At 34.0% G+C, this 19449-nt stretch overlaps 1 protein-coding gene across 7 annotated transcripts in view; it reads left to right on the top strand.

The window, feature by feature from the left end:
• Window positions 1-19449, top strand: part of DCC (DCC netrin 1 receptor) — a 1370599-nt gene that overhangs the window by 959011 nt on the left and 392139 nt on the right. For all 7 annotated transcript variants that reach the window (XM_007486716.2, XM_056824442.1, XM_056824443.1 and 4 more), the window contains exon 9: window positions 6784-6938. In XM_007486716.2, the coding sequence (XP_007486778.2) occupies window positions 6784-6938 (155 nt within the window). The remainder of the gene's footprint in view (window positions 1-6783; window positions 6939-19449) is intronic.

Consider the following 19449-nt stretch of genomic DNA (forward strand, 5'->3'; position numbering starts at 1 on the left):
CGTTTACCATGCTAGTCTTCACTTTCTTTACCTATAAAACTGTAAAAGTTGTTTTGAGTAAAATATTTTATACAATGTGATATGTGTGAATTTTTATCAGTTATGTGGCAAGGTTATCGGAAGTAGCAAATGAGATAATCTTATATTTGTTAAAGGCTTTATAGGTGTCCGAGGCACTTAAAGTACATTGAAAACACATTTCCATTAGACTGGAACCAATTACCATATTTTATATAATTATGAATTTAAATAGCACAGATTCAAAAACTTAACCACCACTTAAGATATTCATTATTTTCACACTTTGAGACTTAACTGTAGTCTATATTATCATATATGAATGGTATTCATTGTCCTATAATTACAGTCCCAGCTGAAAGAATAGATTTAGGTGAAAGTACTGATTTATGGCCCAAAGTCTTTTGTACATACTTATACGCCCATTTAAAAAAATTGAATTAAATTTGTGATTTTATTTTATTTGTGTCTATAGCTTGGATACATGGAACATTTTTAGGTTCCTTGGCTTTTTAGACTAATGCTAGATGGATACTGCACAATAAAATTTGAAAAAGATTCATTTTATCCTATACTCAAACAGCATATATAAATAGCACTTTCTGCCCAAACAAGAAAGGGACCATTTTGTTTCTTTCCCTTTCCTTTTTATATCATGGGAACAGAAGACTGGAAGTAATGGTTTCCAGGGTATAGCCCTTCTCTACCATCAACTGACTAGCAAATTTATGAACCTTCTTTTCCTTATTTGAAGAATAAGAGGGCTAGAGTAGATGACCCATAAAAAAATCTAAGCCAGATCTAAAATTCTAGGACAACAAAGAATCTATCCTTTGGGAGTATTTGGTGTTATGTGAGCAATGATTCAATGAATACTAGAAAGGAAAATTCCAAGGTAGCTATTCCTATCTTTTTACTAAAAAATAGACATCAATATTGTATGTGTATTTATCGGAAATACAAGTGCATTTTTCCAACCTTCCCCAGTGTACTCTCCATATCTTTCTTTATGTTATCCTATTATAGTCATATTCCTATTGCCACTTTTTAAGGGGGGGAGATAGTAGTGGGAATACATATTTTCATTTTTGTTTTTATGGGTGCCAAAATAGTATCCATTAAAATTAGTATTATTCTTTATACAACAAGGGATATTAATGTATTTTTCTACCTCGTAGCAACTAATTATGTGTTTGACACTTTATGACAGCATTTTTTTTACCTTAGAGGTTCCAGGAAACAGTTGTAATTATATTTTAATAGCCTTGGCTATTAAATGTAAAAAAATTGTAAATAAAAGGCTTGGCATTTATGTAAAATGATAGACATTTTTTTTTCAAAAATATTTATTGAAAACTTCTTCAGAGGATCTATAGTGATGCTGTCTCTTACTTAGAACCTAAACCCAGCATGAGAATCAGGATGCCAGAGTGTCAAGGGGAGGTGAGGACAACTGAATTGTTTTTCCATTCTAAGTCATTAATTCAGGGTATAGGGTAAGGCTACCAACCTGTGATATATATCATGGCTAATTTCATTCTATGACATCTTATAAAATAAGCCTTATCAAAGCAAACTGGTGTAATGAAGAAAGCACTGAATTAGGAGTCAGGTGATCTAATTCTGGACTCAGCTCTGCCACTAATTAGCTGTGTGACTTTGGGCAAGATACTCTACCCTTGTGGAATACAGTTTCCTTTTCTATCAAATGAGAAGATTAGACTGAATGCTCACCAAAATCCTTTCCAGACATACTTTTCCCTGATCCTATGAGCCTACAGAGTTTGCCAAGGCCCATGGAGAAACTTTTCAAGCCCTTGGCATCCTCATTACTTTACTTTCATTTATATGAGACAAAATTGGGACTATCTGATTAATAATAATGATGATGATGATTTATTTTTGTGTATAGTCATTTTTCAGTCATGTCCAATCTTGGGTTTTCTTTGTATAGCAACTGGAATAGTTTGCTATTTATTTTTCTAGATAAGGAAACTGAAGTCAACAGGTCAAGGAACTTTCACAGGGTCACATAGCTAATAAATGTCTGAAGCCAGAGTTGAATTAAAAAAGATGCTTCATTTGCAGGCTGGCACTCTATCCATTGCACCACTATCTGCCCTCAATAACAATAACAGCTAACATTTAAGCAGTGATTACTATATGGAGATATCCTACTAAGTGCTTTACAGTGAACATTTTTTTCAAATATATTTTTGCATATATAAGTAAAATAATATATAAATATTTGTTTAATGTTTTTATTATTCAATTTAAAATTTTGTACAAAATAACCCTATAAGATAGGTACTATTATCACCATATCCATTTTACAGATGAGGAAACTGAGACAAGCAGCAGCTAAGTTACTTTCCCAGATTCACACAGCCCAATTTGAACCAGGGTGTTCCTGACTCCAGACACAGCTCTGTATTGACTGAAGCACCTGGTTTCTCTTTGACACAAGGCATTCTTTCCTGGAGACCTTCAAGAAATATCAGAGAAAATAGAACCCCAAATTTGGAGGAGTAAATCCCATTTTAGGTCTCATTTTTTTTGCTTTCTTTTTGAGAGTCAGAGGACCCTGCAGTAGTGATTTTGAAGTGTTTTGTGTGTATTTGGCACAAGTGTATCTTAGATGTAAAATATTTTCATTTTGTTTAAATTTTGAAATAGATGAGATAATGATGAGTGAAAATTCTATCATATAGGTGAGGTATCTGAGCACCTCTTCCTCACTGAGCTCAATCCACATCATCAAATGAGCATCAGAGAGAAAAGAAGTGAAAGAATGAGGTTTTGCAGGACAAGGTATCTGCTGCTCCAGGCCATTCATCTGAGCTCTCAGGAACTGAAGGGTAATTATGTCTTCAGAATCATAGAAGAGAACATTAGTAGGAGTCAGAGATCTCCAGTTCCTGCTGCTTTCCCAGGAAAAGGCGAACATACAATGACAGGTAGAATACCCCAAACACAGTAATAGGACAAAATGATGAAATCCATTGTAGCTGAAATCTTGAGACCAAAGTATTCTATCTGCTGTGTGAAATAAAGAGTGAAATAACAGGAGAGAGAGAGAGAGAGAGAGAGAGAGAGAGAGAGAGAGAGAGAGAGAGAGAGAGAGAGTATTTTTAATTATTATAGTTTAAATAAGAAGATTATGGAGAAGAGCATAACTACAGCTGAGAAACTGAGGAAAACTAGAATAAACGCTCAGTACTCTCTAGTGGAAAACACAGATTGTCTTTGAGGGATGCTTGTTTTCAACTAGCAGGTGAAGAGAAAATGCTTTAGGGCTTATAACTCAAAGCTAAACTGCAAAGGATAATTTAAGAGACTCAGAGACCCCCTCCTACAATGCAAAGGAATATGTCACTCTGGCAGGAGGCTGCTTCTTCAGTGTAGCCTAAGAAAAAGTCCAAAAAGGAAAAATTGCAAACCCCATCCTAGAGACAAATAGAGACATTATATATTATAGAGGAATTATTGAACCAAGAGAGCATTCACTTCTATTCCAAGGAGTTCTCTTTCTCTGTCCTTAAAATTGGTCCTATTTCCTCTTATCAGAACTTACTCCACAGCTCTGTGGATGGAGGTCCCTTTTTGTTTAACTTATCTCAAAAAACAAAGTGAATCTGATAGGAAATACCAATAAAAATCTCCTGACAGACCCATAACTCACTGAAGATTATTTTAGGGAGACTTTTCTCTATGATGGTAGTTTGTGGGTTTTCCTTGCTCAGTGATGCCAAACTACATTCTTTCGTGGGAAATTCTAGCCTTTGTGGCATACACATCAATTTGCCCAATGTTCTGCAGTGGTATTGTCTTGGTAAGTATGGATATGGTAAATATGGATACTACTATAATCTAAGGAGATGGAATAAATTGACCAAGTCATAAAGATAAATAAGTAGTAATACTAGGTTAGAACCCAGGTCTTTTGATTCCAAATATAACAGTGTCCTACTGGAATGAATTTCAGTCAAGGGTTAAAGTTAGAAAGAACAGTAAAGGTAAAAGCCATTGGACAGGGAAAAGAAATTACATTGATGTTGTCACAATGTGCCACAATGGGAATACTTCTATAAAACTGTGTAAATTGAATTTTCATAAATCAGATCATTGTTCTAAATCATGAGGATGGTATTTAAAAGGAACTTAGTGGCTAATACTCTTTTATATTAGAGGATTAAAAAAATACTGGCTTGATATCATGCGGAAGGCACTGGATTTTAAGTCAGAGGACTCCTTACTTTGTGTGACCTCAGACAAACCAGGAAACTTGGATTTCCATTTCTTTATCTGTCAATAAGATAATTCACAAAATCAAACAAAAATATTGATGTATTATGTGCCTACTGTGTGTCAAGCCCTATGATAATCACTGATATACAAAATTAAAAAGCAGGACAGTTACTTTCTTCAAGGTATTTACATTTCACAGAGAAGACATGATCTGATCTCTGATAATGAAATACAAAGCATGTGAGAAATAAATATTAAGTTATTTGAAAAGGACATTGACCACTGAGAAAAATTCCTCTTGAAAGAGTTGACAATTGAGCTGAAGCTTGAATGAAGATAGGAGTTTCACAAGGAGAAGTTGAGGAGAGAGGGTATTTCAGGAATGGGGGATGTCACATACAAAGAAGTAGAGTCATCAGACCTAGAGACAGGAGGTCCTGGGTTCAAATTTGACCTCAGATACTTCCTAACTGTGTGACCCTGGGCAAGTCACTTAACCCCCATTGCCTAGACCTTACTGCTTTTCTTCTTTGGAACCAATACTCAGTATTGAGCCTAAGAGAGAAGGTAAGGGCTTATAAAAAGAAATGGAGTCAGATAATGCAATGGCATGTATTGAGGATAACAAGTTGTCCAATTTTACTGGAATATAGAATGGATATATATATATATATATATATATATATATATATATATATAGAGAGAGAGAGAGAGAGAGAGAGAGAGAGTGGTGGAAGAGTGGATGGAAAGCTGAGTCTGAAGTTAGGGGAAGACTTATCTTCCAGTGTTCAAATCTTTAGCACTGTGACCTTGGGTAAGTCAATTAAGCCTGTTTGCCTCAGTTTCCTCATCTGTAAAACAAGTTGGAGAAGAAAATGGCAAACTACTTCAGTAACTTTGCCAAGAAAATTACAACTGGGGTCATGAAGAGTCAGACACAACCAATGAACTAAACAATAGCGACAGTGAAATAGAATGCATGAGTATGACTAATGTATAGAGATAGTCCAGACTCTGAAAGACTTTAAATGTCAAGCAGAGTATTTTATCCCTAACTTAATTGAGGATGAAGAGAGAGGATTGAGGTGGGGAAGAAGAAAAGTTTCTTCAGCAGAGAATGAAACGTTCAGGTCTTCAGCTCTAAATTCTTTGAACTGATTTGCATTTGTTTCATAGTTGAGAATTTATTTATCAGATAAACTCATTTCCTCAGGTTTGGGTTTGAAAAACATGTATTGATGATTGAAGAAAAGAAGCTGATTTGCCCTACTGAGAACTCCATATAGCAATGCCATGATGAAGAATGAGAGGAGAAAGCATGTCCTTAGAGAAGTCCTACTATTAGGGATCTATTGGGGGGACAGTGTTAGGTCACAAAGCAAAGTTGTGTTTATTGGCATAAGTGAAGAGAAGAAACAACAGGTATGCAGTCATTGGTCTATGGATCACACAGCCAATATTTCCTAGAGGAAGCGGGCAGTGAGCTTCAGATGCTGGCACCCTAGAACAAGGCTTATCTTCCCCACTCTAGTTGGATCTGGACCGTAATAGTCTAAAGTACCTTTAAATAATGGAATACATTAGGGTGATATTTTCAAGGAACTGGTCAGAGTAGGAGGATGCTTCTTCCTTCTCATATTAATCCTAAATACCTATCAAAGCTAAGACACCTCCTAGTTGTGTGACCTTGAGTGAACCGGTAAAAGGTCTTTGAGTCTTGGTTTTATCTTCTGTAAAATGGGACCACATCACCTCAATCTCAGGGTTTTGATGAATATTTAATGTGATTATATAATATATATTATATATAAATTTAAATATAATATATCATAGTCATAATATATTATCAATATATGATTATAATTCTATATATAATATGCCATGATTATTCTCAAAGATGTCTATAGAATAAAATAAGGTCACTTTGATGACCACCTGGAAATGTGACCAGAGAGTAGAAGGGCAAATGCCATTACTTTCCCTTCTACAAAATGCTACTTATGCCCTCACTGGCTGAATTTAAAGGTTTAAAGTAATACCACTCACTGGCACTAGTGTTCATTCACTAAAGGAAAGTACAGACATTGAAAGAAAAGGAAATATATTTGCTTGCAGCATGGGCAAGGTTTTATTTGTGGAAAAATCAGAACATTTATGTTATTAGCCAGATATTTATCAAATTCATTTTCTTGCCTATATTCTGATGTTCTTTTCTTTAACTAGCTTAATATGTTAGAAGTTTTGATTAGAAATTTAAGAAGTCCAAAGAAGTCTCTATAAAATACCCAATCATCTTCCTTGACCCCCACAATGTTTGCACATAGGCATTTCCAATGGGATAATTTTCTATAGTAAACTTTTGAAGTACTAGAATTAAATCCCAAAGTCAGAATTAGGTGAGTTTTGGGGGATTTTTGGAAGTGGTGTTGGCCTATCTAGTCTGCTCTCCCTCATTAAAAAAAAAGTTCTAGCTAAATAGATTAAGCATGATGTTTCTGTGGAATTATTATTTCTCAGGGAGCGAGCAATGAACACATCCCAGCCTGGGTCCCTTCAACTGACAGTGGGAAACCTGAAGCCAGAAGCAACTTATACGTTCCGAGTTGTGGCCTATAATGAACGGGGACCAGGAGAGAGTTCTCAGCCCATTAAAGTGGCCACCCAGCCTGAATGTGAGTATGAAAAGGGACTGGCAATGCAGAGTTGTGTTCCCAAATCAATTTCTCTTTGCAGGCTTCTTAAATTCCCTTTTCGGAATGTCTTTAACATAAAAAGACTATAAGAAGATTTAAAACGACATATCCTAATGCTCTCTGATCTTGTGATTACATCCATTTGAGTGAAGGATTGTGAAAGTTCTTTGAATCTCGTTAACAAAATTGTCTCCTTTACTCAGATCATGTCTTCATGACCACATATCTCTGCCAAGATATTCAGCCTATTTTCTTTTTAAAAATATGTTTCTTTAAAAGACAGTTTGTTTTGCTCTATAAAGTATTTCCTTTATGAGCTTATTTTAATCACTGACCCATTTCTATTGTATAAAAAGGTAGGTTTCTTCATGAAATTCTTTGAAGTAATGTTTTTTATCTTTGTATCCCCAGGACCTAGCACAATGCCTGACTCCTGGTTGATGCATAATAAAGATTTATTGAATGAATAAATGAATGAGATAATTTATCAACAGAATATGTAATTAATGAGATCATACAACACACACTTGTTGGAGATTTCATTCATTAAGCACTATAGTTTATAATCCACCAAAAGCTCACTTAAAAAAGCTACCATTTGAGGGGGACAGCTTTTCCATCCATGCTGTCCTCCCAAGGAGCAGCTTTCCACCCATGCTGTTCCACCTATGAGCCAGGCTTCCACCTATCCTGTTCTCCTGGCCAGATTCAACATTACCTTCCAAATTAATAAATTTCTCTTTTTTATTTAAAAAAAAGCTACCATTTGATAAACTAGGTTTAATTAAATCACTTACTCATCTAGAATTTCTGTGTTCCATCCATGTATTTCATTTAGATTAATATAAAATAAATCTCCACAGATGTCTTCACTGGGTCATGATTTAATTTCATATCTTCATTCCTTTGCAGAGAGTCAATATTTGAAATGACCATTTAAGCAGAATTTTAGTAATTTTGTAAAATCATAGTTGAAAATGTTGTCCCTTGTGTCTTCCATTATAAAGGAATCATGAGAAAAACTTTTTGAATTTAATTCTAAATAATTTCATATGCATGTTTCATGAAAAAATGAATCCATATAAATACACTTACTTCTCTTTTCTCCTTGACCTGGAAATTTAGAGCCTGATTCACTGCCCATTTATATTAATCACCTGCTCCTATCAAGTGACTTTTGAATGATCTTTACACTGTTGCTATTCTTATAGTTGTCATATTTTGTTTAAATCTGATATTTAAGTCACTTCAAATTGGTTCTCAGATGGTAACTTATAAATCAGTTAAAATAAATAATCAAACAGTTAAAAATACTTCTTGAAGATAAAATTAGTGGACCAAGTGATTGTTTGATATTCTTTCCAGATGTTTAAGATAGGAATTAAAACTCTTTTATGCTAATGTTAAGATGTGGCATGAATGGTATTATCTGGTCTTGATGACTTATCTAGGTCTTCAGTTGACCTTATATTTGACACAAACCCTGAATCCAATAAAAACAAACACATGGTGTACAGAGGGGAAAATAAGGCATTATTTGAGGAAATAACACAATAAGTTAGAAACCACTGAATCATGGAGGCATGGCCACAGGGAAGCATCCACATAAGCAAAATAAAAATGTATAAAATTAAAGCAATTCACAGAAAAACCTGGGTTCTAAGCCCTCTTATCATTTTACCAGTGTATTAAACACATTTATTATTTATATTGGCAATGAATTCTGTTTGTGTAGATATAACCTTAGTCTTATTAGTGACTAGATTTGTGGCACTCTTTCATATGCATGCAATTAGTAGATGCTTTTTCCCGGCTTAGTGGAATATCTTGAATCATTTTCCAAATAACAAAAGTTTGATAAAAATCAATTTGATTCAAAATATGTGGTTTCTTTTCCTTCACATGCCTCGTTTTGCCTTGAGGGAATTCATTGATGCCCTGGAAACATGGCAAGGAAAATTCTACAAAGAGATGGTTTTGTCCCATTTGTCAAATTTTAAAACACAAATCTCTAACAGTATGCTCAATTTCAAAGTCACAATCCCTGAGGATGACAGGAGTTCTATACTTAGCAACGCACATTTGTTGCCCTGATATTTTTCTAACTTTCCCCAAGGCTGGTTGTTGGTGGCTGTAGAAAATTGTATTGCATTTCCATGTTTTATTTTTTTTTTCTGATGAAAAATATAACCAGCCTAGAAGTTCCATTTTAAGACTAGGTAACCTCCTTCTTCTTGATATTAGTTCAAGTGGTGCTACTCTAATTTGAGAGACCTAATTTTAAAGTTGGCTTTAAACCATCCATTCCCCTTGAGTCTAGCTCTCAGACTTAGGAAGGAAAGGCCACTACTTCTGATATTATTTTTCCATTTTCTAAGTTTCTAAGCTGAAGTATTAAGGTAGCATTTTCCATTTTGATACCAACAATCACAGTGTATTATGAGATAAGAATGAAGGACTGGGACTGAACCTGTGATTTCACTGTTATATGGAACTTCTGGGTGAGGAAGCTATCTTCTCTACAAGTTATAATTATTAAGTGCCACTATTTTTCTTTGAGAGATTAAATGACTTTCCTACTCTCATACAGTCAATATTAGCTATTTATTTCATAAGGAAAACAGTTTTTGTTGTAGTTATTGTAACTTGTTGCATTCAATTAAAGAATAATTAGTGAGTTTTGCTTAGAGAGTCAATTAAAGAAAATATGTGAGTCATGCAGCTATGAAGTGTCTGAAGCTAGATTCGAATGCAGGACCTCACATCTCTAGGCCTGGCTCTTAATTCACTGAGGTACCTAGCTGCCCCCAAAAAATCGCTTCTTAAACAGTATTCTTTTTCTGTGTCAAATCAACATTCCCTCATCCCTATGAGGACAGTGATAAAAAGAATAATTCAATAAATCAGTGGTTTTAGTCAATGTGGGTGTATTTTCTGCCAACCTACTATGCACTGAGCAATGCATCATCAATTTTTCACTTCATAAACATTTATTCATTCAATCATCATTTATGGCGCACTTAATATTCTAGCTTTGTCAGTCACCTATGTGAATCCAATGATAGAAAGCTATGTCAGTAGTGATGGAGGATAGCAATTGACCATATTCCAAACAAAATGCAGGATGTCATAGGACCTGGACTCCAATCCCATCTGTGATGCCTATAACCTGCCTAACCTTGGTTTCCTTATCTGTAAAATGAAGGAGTTGGACTAGGGACCCTTCAAGTTCTAAATCTATGATTTTTTTCGCCTATGGTCTACAAGTGTTATTGTTGTCCCCCCCCCATTCTGAAAATAAAATGTAAACCAGTTCCATATTAGAGATGCTAAACACATTTGACATAAAATAAAATTATTTTTAGGAAACAGGGGAATTGGCCTGAGAATGTTATCTACATTTTGGCTTTAGTAATATCATTGTTTCACTGAATTCCCTTAGCTGAAAATTGTATGTAGTAAGCATTATGCCTGTTGGGAATTTAATAATCTTAATTTATAATTCAGTTAGGTAATCCATTTCTAAAACATCATATATTTGTGAGTTATTATTGATATAATAATCATTGTTGTTATTATTATTATTGATTTAGCATTGATAAAATAGTATATTTACAAGAGTTTCTATATATATTTACAAGCACACAGATTATATAATTGGGTGTATATATCTATATATATTTATGTTAAAAACTTTTTAAAAACCCAGTTCCATTGGACAAAAAGCATGGCCCCTGAAATTCTTTATTACAAACATTATAATAAATAAATTGTAGTACTATGCATAATAAGGGCTATGTATGGATTATAACTTTTCCTTTTTGTTAACACAAAGTGACATTTTAGCAATTTAAGAACATTTGGGGGTTTTAAAAATTTCCCTGTGTATTTTGAGGCTGCTCAGACCACATAAATCACTTGCCATGGGAAGTACAAAACCCTTAAGAATCCTGGCATTCTGGCCTTCTTACAAATTGGTCTTTTTTTTTTTTTAGAGGAAACTCAAATGACATCTTTTATTCTTAGTCAAACCATAATAATTTAATGGGTAAGGAGAACATATTTTCCCATCAATATTTCTTTCTCTGACCCGATGATCTTATCTTTTTTGAAATAGGTCTCATCTGTATGGGCATTCAGTGTGTTCTTTTATCGCTGGTTTCTCAACTGTGCTGCAGTTATTGTACACTAAAATTACACAGCTTTTCGACAAATTGAATTTCAAGATTTCTGTATTATTTGAAAATATCAACAGTATTATACAATTCCATATTCTTGAGAAATAAAAAATGATGGGAAACCTGTCTAAAATGCAAGTCAGTCAGTGACTGTTTCTAAAAGTACATACATTTCCAATAATCAGTTTAAGAGATCAACAGCCGAAGATCCAGCTTATGAAATAATCATCCAAAATAGAAAGGCTGGATTTATATGAAGGTTTTTGTCCCCAGATTAAATCTTCCTTTTTGCTAAACCTTTACCCTTTCTTCTCTGCATTTACTGTGTATAATTTCACCACTGTATTATCAGCCAGGATTTAAATCCCTGCCTGCTTAAGACTTGTCTAATCTTTTCATACCACATGTGGAGATTTGGTGAATTATTATTTTGGTCCTTTAAGATGCTGTTAGGGCAGTTTAATAGTATAGGATGTTAAAATGGGCCACATTCTAGCTTGAAGGCTTGCTTTACTATAGGAAGGCTATTTGATGGACCACAACTCAATTATCTTCAAACCCCTTTATAGTTAAGACATGTAAGTAATATTCCCACTCCATTATATTCGGTATACTAAAAGTATAAAAGCCAGTCTCAAGAATAGTGATTTTAGATGGTATTACACAGAGGAATTTCCAGGTTGTTTTTATTGTATTTATATCCAATGCCTTTCAAAACTCCATCCCTCTCTCTTCTCCTGCAACCCCCTACTCCTTTCCACCATTGCCTATGTTATCTTAATGGAATTTTGAAAGTAACATTCAATCAAGGAACTATAAAACACTATGACCAAATTCATAATTTCAAAGTAAAGTAAGACATTTAGGAAATTACCCAGGACTGACAAATCATACCAATACAGAACATCAGTTGGTCTTAGAGAATAATGTAGAGCCTTTGCTGTTAGTACTATTTTTTGCTATCATCGTTAGTTGACTGTATCACAAAATTTAGCATATTGAAATGCATACTGTTTTATATCTCTAGCACATCCCCCCTGACCAGACTAATCTCCTTGTCCCTAAGAACTTTCTTGTGCTTCTCAAAGTTGTATTTTTTGCAAGCTCTTATTAATTAATGAATTGTCTGATGGCGCTGAATCTACTTTACTATAGGAATGCTCAATTTAGTAATTACAGAAGTTTCAACATTTAGAGTTATTTCCTCAAAATAATAAAAATTCAAATTTACATAATAGATAGACTGATTGATAGATGTGTAGATAAACCATTTATAAATCATTTACTATATTCAAAGCCCTTTCCCTGCCCCCAAGGAAGTTTTATTTTCATGGAAAAGGAAAATGTATAAAAGGAGAAGGGGGACCTAGAAGGAGAGCAGGGATGGGTTTGGGGTGGAGATGGTCAAGAAATGTTATGGAGCCCTAGTTCCTGACAAGAGAAGATAAAAGCTAATTTATTCAGAGCCAGGGGACCTAAAGGTGAAATACTAGCTTTTGGTTATTCATTGGGAGTAGTGATAAGAATGATTTTTCAAATATAGACAGTAGAAAAAAGACATTTGATATGGTATTATATATATATATATATGGTATACATATGATATTATAGAATCTGGTGTGTTCATATATCCTATGTTTTATGTTTACATACATATATGTACATTATAACATATGTGTACAGTGTGAATATAATATATGCATAGATAAATATATTGTATATTATAATTTAATTTCTGTCTCACATTGCACTGGGAGGTATGTAGTTTATTATTATCACCATTTGCCAGATAAGGAAACTAGCTCTGGGAAAGTTAATTGAAGAGTCCAAACTCAGAAAGCTATTTAAGTGGCTTAACCAACCAGAATTTCATAGTAGTGATAATTCTGTATTCACTCGAGGTATCCAAGACTACCCCATGATTGGCATCTCCCCACACATTTCTATGAGTCAGTCAGTGAGGCAGCCACAGTGATCAACAGGAACATGGTTTAGAAAGCCACAGTCCAATTTGTAAACTATAAACATGGCCCTCTGACAATCTAAGAAAGTAAAAAGGAGCACCAGCGTGCCATCTGTTCTTATTCCTGATGCAGTTATAATAGGAATACTAATTTCACTCAAGAAGCAGCTGCTACGTGGGGAGAGGGTAGACTTTGGAGTCAGAATGAGTGGGTTCCAAGCCCTACCTCTGACCCCTTCTAGTTATATGGCTCTGGGAGAATCTCTTAACTTCTCCAAGAGCCTGACAACTTTCCAAGACTAGAAGTTGTCAAGCAGGTGCCAACATGAATTGTCAGAGGCAATTCTCTAGAACTGTGTGGTTCAAGAGAATAAATAAAATCCAAAATATTTTATTAGACTGAATTTGAGAAGTTAGTTCCTGGAAACAGGTCTCTAACCCACTTGGCCCTTACCTCTAAAAGTCCAGATCATGCCAACTCCGGTGGAGCTTAACCCTTGACATCTCTCTGCCCTTTTCTGCCAGCTTCCCTTTATCAGTTTTCTTTCTCTGATAGGATATAAGCTCCTTGAGGGTAGGAGTGGTCTTGCTTGCTTTTGTATCCTAGAGTACATTGTAGACCACTTATATAACATAATAAAAAAAAAGTATTAGTTTTCAATATATCCTTGGAGTTATTTATCTAAAGCTCTGGGTGATATTTAAAAATTGAGGCATGAATTAGATATAAGGGCCCTATGCAGAATGAGACAACAACAAAATTTATGGTCAGAAATATTTGTCCAGAGATAGATTTAGGGAAAGGAATTGTTCAGTCTCCTTTAGACTAGTCAAAGCAGTTAAGCCATCATTATATTTACTTTCATAATCCAAAGCTCTCAGCAAATAATTTTATTTCTCAATTTGTGGGTGATGTTGAGAAAATCACATGATTAAATTATTCCAAATATGATTGATGTTGACATGGTGAACCACTTGTGGAGTCAGAGGCCTGATTTGCATTAAAAGTCTCTGCCTGAGTGGTCAGAGCAGTTAACCCTATTTATTCTGTTTTTTTATATTTATCAAACAGGGTCATTTACATTTCCCACTAAGGTCTCAAAGCACTTCTTTCTCCTGCTGGCAGACAAAATATACACTTAATGAGGAAAAAATGCTAAAAACGTATTGTATATTGCATTTCTCCTCAAAAAAATATGAATAACAAGTGGTGGGTTATGAAGAATATTAAGTAAATGTGATAGTTATAGTTAATGACAGCATTATAAATATCCATTTCTTGTGCTGAAACATCTTATTTGCTTAATTGAATTGCTAGCTTTTATAAGGAGTTTTAAGCTTTCTCAAAGAATTTTACATATGTTATATCATTTAGTATTTCCTTGTCAGGTTAAGTATTATTATTATCCCATGGGGATACAGAGAGAAAAATAGGTTAAATGACTTGTCCAGAATAACAGAGTCTGTATCTGAGGAAAGCTAAATTTATTTCTTCCTGACAACCAGACCCATCATTGTATCCATTATGCCACTTATATGAGATAAAAAGGTAAGTCTCCTTTCCTCCAACAGAAATTTGGGTTCAATTTTGATTGAGTTTATATATATATAGAAATATATATATATATTAAAATAATTATTTGGTGGGAAAATTTCCATTGGGTGAATTCAATAGGCTAAAATATAATGTGATTAGCTAGAACATATGTAGATGAGGGTTATTAATAAGGTTAATTTTAAGTTTATGGCTATATTTAAATTTTGTCACATAGAAATCAATGGAAAAAATTGGTGGAAGTTAGGTCAGAGATGAAAAAACAGGGAAAGCACATTGAAGAATAGAAGTAATTTTCAGCTTCAAGATTCAACAATAAAGAGTTTTTTACTTTAGAGTTTTTATTTAATCATATAATAATGAAGACTGATCATAATAAATCAGTGCAGTGAAATGAGTAGAATACCAAAATGTGAACACAAACACAAGTATGCTCTGCTTTATTCTATTGGAAATTAACTTTAAGACTTTATTTCTCTAGGTTCCATTTTTAATCTGAATATTTTAGATTAATTGAAGTCTAGGATTCCCTTCCCATTCTAAAATTCCATTGCCCTATAGTGCAAAGATTCTTATTCTAGAGAGTCTATAAACTTGTTTTCTCAATACTTTTCTAGTGATATTTTAGTATAATTGTTTTGTTTTTGTAATTCCAAGAATTTTATTTTATGCATTTAAAAGTATTTTCCTGAGAAGGGGTCCTCAGGAATCACCTGTCTGGCAAAGTTGTCTGTGATACAAAATAGTTTCATAAGTCTTATAGAAAAAGTAAATCTCAGTCATATTTGACTCTATAGAGGATAGGATGAAGGGGTAGGGAGGGAGGAGGGGAGCAATAATCATGGCTTAAGGGTAAAGTAGGCACAAGGATAATGTGTTACATTATCTTACATATGCAGAATCTACTTCATTTGTAGTAAATATAGTCTCATTGCAGCAAGGATGTTCAAGAAGACATAAAAGAGGGGAGAAAAGGGAAATGAGACTGAAAGAAAGAGGGAGAAAATATTTTGATTTATTAAGTTGCTTTACATTATACTGGAGTAGATTTAAAATAATTTTGTCTTAAAACTCAAATATGTGTATATATGTATGCATGTACATAGTATCTTAAGGTTTAAAAATTACTTTATGTTATTTTATTTAAACCTGAAAGATTGTTTTTGAAATTCTATTTTAAATGTATTATCATATCTCTCCCATGTAATTACATTATGTAAAAAAAAATCACCCATTCATTACAAATTTACATCAAGTTTATTTGTGTCACTCCACTTGAAAATAGAATCAAATGTAGTTATCTAAACTATCTCATTATCACACAGTTTTTTGCTAAAAAGTTCATTTCTTGTTACTTATGTACAAGAGGAAATATTTTTATCCCTCCCAATTATGCCCAAAAGTTATAATAAAGTATATTTCCATTGACTCCTGTTACCAAGGTTTAAACAAGGTTGTATTGTATTTATTAAGTCAGAAACATCAGAAAATCAGTGTCATACCCTATAAAAACAATTTTCTACTGTTAACTAATCAGTATGATTTTGAAGAAAGATGTTGAATATAAATTTAAGTCCCCTAAAGGAAAAAGAAAAACTTTGATCATGAGGTTTTCATATATGTATCAAGAACTACATTATTCCTGAAGGACAAAGATTTTAAGATGATGAAACCTAATTTCTGCTCTAGGATATATTTTGGTATAATTGGAGCTATTTTGGGTATGGGGGGTGGTGGATGTTCATCAGAGAGGTCAATACAATAGCAATCAGAACGTCTGGGCAATTGAAGCAGAGTTCTTACTTATAGCTTAAGCAAATTCTGTTACCTCTATTAGTTCTCTTTAGAATATCAATGATAGTTAAATTTTAATCATTCAGAAATTCAACAATGTGATAGCACTCAGGAAAAGGTGAAATTATGAAGAGGAGTAGATGGTGCCTTTTTGAGCAAAGTATTAGGAAAGCCCTTGATGACCAAAATAATAGCTCTCAATACCTAGGAAGAAACAAATCTTTCATTTTATAATAACTGAGAAATGGATTAAAATGATGATTCTCCAGCTGTGTGACCCTGGGCAAGTCACTTAACCCCCATTGCCTAGCCCTTACCGCTCTTCTGCCTTGGAGCCAATACACAGTATTGATTCCAAGACAGAAGGTAAGGGTTTAAAAAAATAAAATGAGGGTTCTTCTTGAGGAGATTAAGACACTGATAAACATTTCTTCAATGTTGAAGAAACAACTCTGGTAAAATGACAATGAAAATCATTTAATTTGTATAGCATCTTGTTTTTCCCTCTCATCTTTAATTTCATTTGATACTAAAGCAACCCTAGAAATAAAGGCTTGTAACTATTATTGTTAGTGTGCTACACAGAAGGAAACTGAAGGCCAGAGACCATAAATTATGTATGCAATGTCAGAAAGGTAGCAAATAACAAGTTTCATAAACAGGTGTTCCCAGCCTACTATTGCATCCACTACAATAAATTACCACTAGAAGAATTAAGGGACTTGCATTCATCCATTCTGTTTACATTCAGTAATTTGGGGCAAGTCATTCCATTCCCATAGACCTCAGTTTTCTCATCTGAAAATAAGAAAGGGAATGATCCGTTATACCATCCACCTCTAAAATTATATTATTTCATGACAATCTGTTCATACTAATGTGTTAATTACACATATCAGATTCTTTCCTGGGAGCAATTTTATTAATTTATTTTTACTTATTCCACCATCCCCCAGTATATAATTATGCTTCCTTATTTCTAGGCCCCAGTGAAATCTGCATGTCTGCCACATCAGATTAGACTATTCCCCATCAGCCTGTCATTCTATTCATGTACATACTAAATATTCATTTATTTAAGATTAGTTACTCAAAAGAAATCAAGATCCTCCGCAACTACCCAAGCTAGAAGCTTGGGGGCATTGTTATGATTACCACAGGGCTGCTATTTGTTGAGGACTGTATAGATTGATATAATGAAGGCTATCATAGGAGAAAAAAATATTCTACTTTATGAAATAGCTGTAGTGTCCCTTGTAGTCTAGCTCTTTTGTGATGATAGCTATGACAAGGCTTCTCCATCTTCTGGGTCCTTCATTCTAACAGGCTAGCATTCATCATCTAGTTAGTCAACATTATTACATTGACCTTAAAGATCTGCCTCTTTTATTCCTCCTCAAATTTCCCAAGGTTTTAGGCACCTAGAAACTTCACACTCCCCTTTGATTTCTTGGATGGGGAGCCCTCTCCTCCTTGGCCCAACATGCCCATCCTCATTATTAATTTTGTTCCTTCTGGGGACCTCCATCATTTGTGTCCTTGTGTCCCTAACTTGTTCCTGAATCTCCCATGTTCTGTTAGTTTACTTGAAACATATTTATTTTCTTGTGATTTTAATTGATTTTGCCTTTAAGTGAATTTTGACTCAAGCTAACATTACAGCCTACACTCTCTAATCAACATTTGTTGATGGGGTTACCACCACCATCCCTGAGTTCTACCTACATTTTGGCTCCTCCATCCAATGGCTCCAAAAATGATGTCTTTCTGTCTTCTTTCAACACAATTGGAGCTAGCTGTTTCTTGTCAATAGAACATCTTTAACTCTTTTGGTCCTCTACAAAACTGAAATGATTCACAGGTCCAGAACCAAATGAATGAGGAAGTTTAGGCATTACATACTCTCAGATAAAACTCTCATAATCCAGTCATTATGATTTTTTTCATAATAAGGTTTTTATATGTATTTTAATATTGCTAACCAGTGATTCAGAAGAAGCCCACCTCCTTACCAAAGGCCTCAGTTACTCACCTCAGGGTTGGAGATTTAATGTAGTTGGCTATAGGAGGCTCATATCCAAGGGTGATCTCTATACTTGTGGGACACATGAGGTTAATACTGCTTTCTTTTGTACTTTATGGACCACAGAATTGAGAAAGATTGTCAAAGACTTAAATAATGAGAGAATAACAGTAAACTGGGTAAGGAAATAATGGAATTATTCCTTTTGGTTTAGTGTTGAAAAAAATAAATCCATAAGCATTTTTCATTGGGGAACACATTAAATGTACAAGTGGGGAGAATGAAATATTGAGTGGAGAGAACACACAGAAGTATTCTTTTAGAAATAAGAAATTCAAAACGACAAACTGGTCAAATCAACTAATTTGGGACTTGATATTAGCCAATATATACTGTTAAAGAAGTGAGTGAAAGAATATAATATTTAAGAGAGCTTATCCAGGTTGTTGTGGGTAAGATGGACTAGAGTATGGGAGAAATTGAAGGTGAGAAGCAAATTAATTACCCTTGTTTTGAAATAAGCAGCTCCATAAAGAGAGACCTCTCTGCCTCCCAGTGTCACCTAGCATATGAATGGAAGGGTTGAGAAAAGGTCTCAACTTGACATTCAGCTCTATACTTTTAAAATTCAGGCTGACTCCAATGATGACCCATACCATGCCTACTAAAATGGATCATCACATATAATCAGTCAACATACAGATATTGCTTCTTGCTTATATTTTTAAGTGGTCTTGGTCCTAGAGATATGACTCCTGTATTCAATTATGTAATTATCTCAGACAATATAACATTTATAATTAAATGTCTAGGCAAGAATTTTGACATTCATTAGTTCATTCAACATATATTTATTAATCATCTACAATGAACTTTTGAACAAGTTATGTCTCATGACTAGAATCTTCTTCCTTCTTACCTATTCTTAGAATACTTTCTTTCAATTCAAATATTTTCCCTAACATGAGGCTTTCCTT

Source organism: Monodelphis domestica, chromosome 3, assembly GCF_027887165.1.
Source record: "Monodelphis domestica isolate mMonDom1 chromosome 3, mMonDom1.pri, whole genome shotgun sequence".
Taxonomy (NCBI): Eukaryota; Metazoa; Chordata; class Mammalia; order Didelphimorphia; family Didelphidae; genus Monodelphis; species Monodelphis domestica.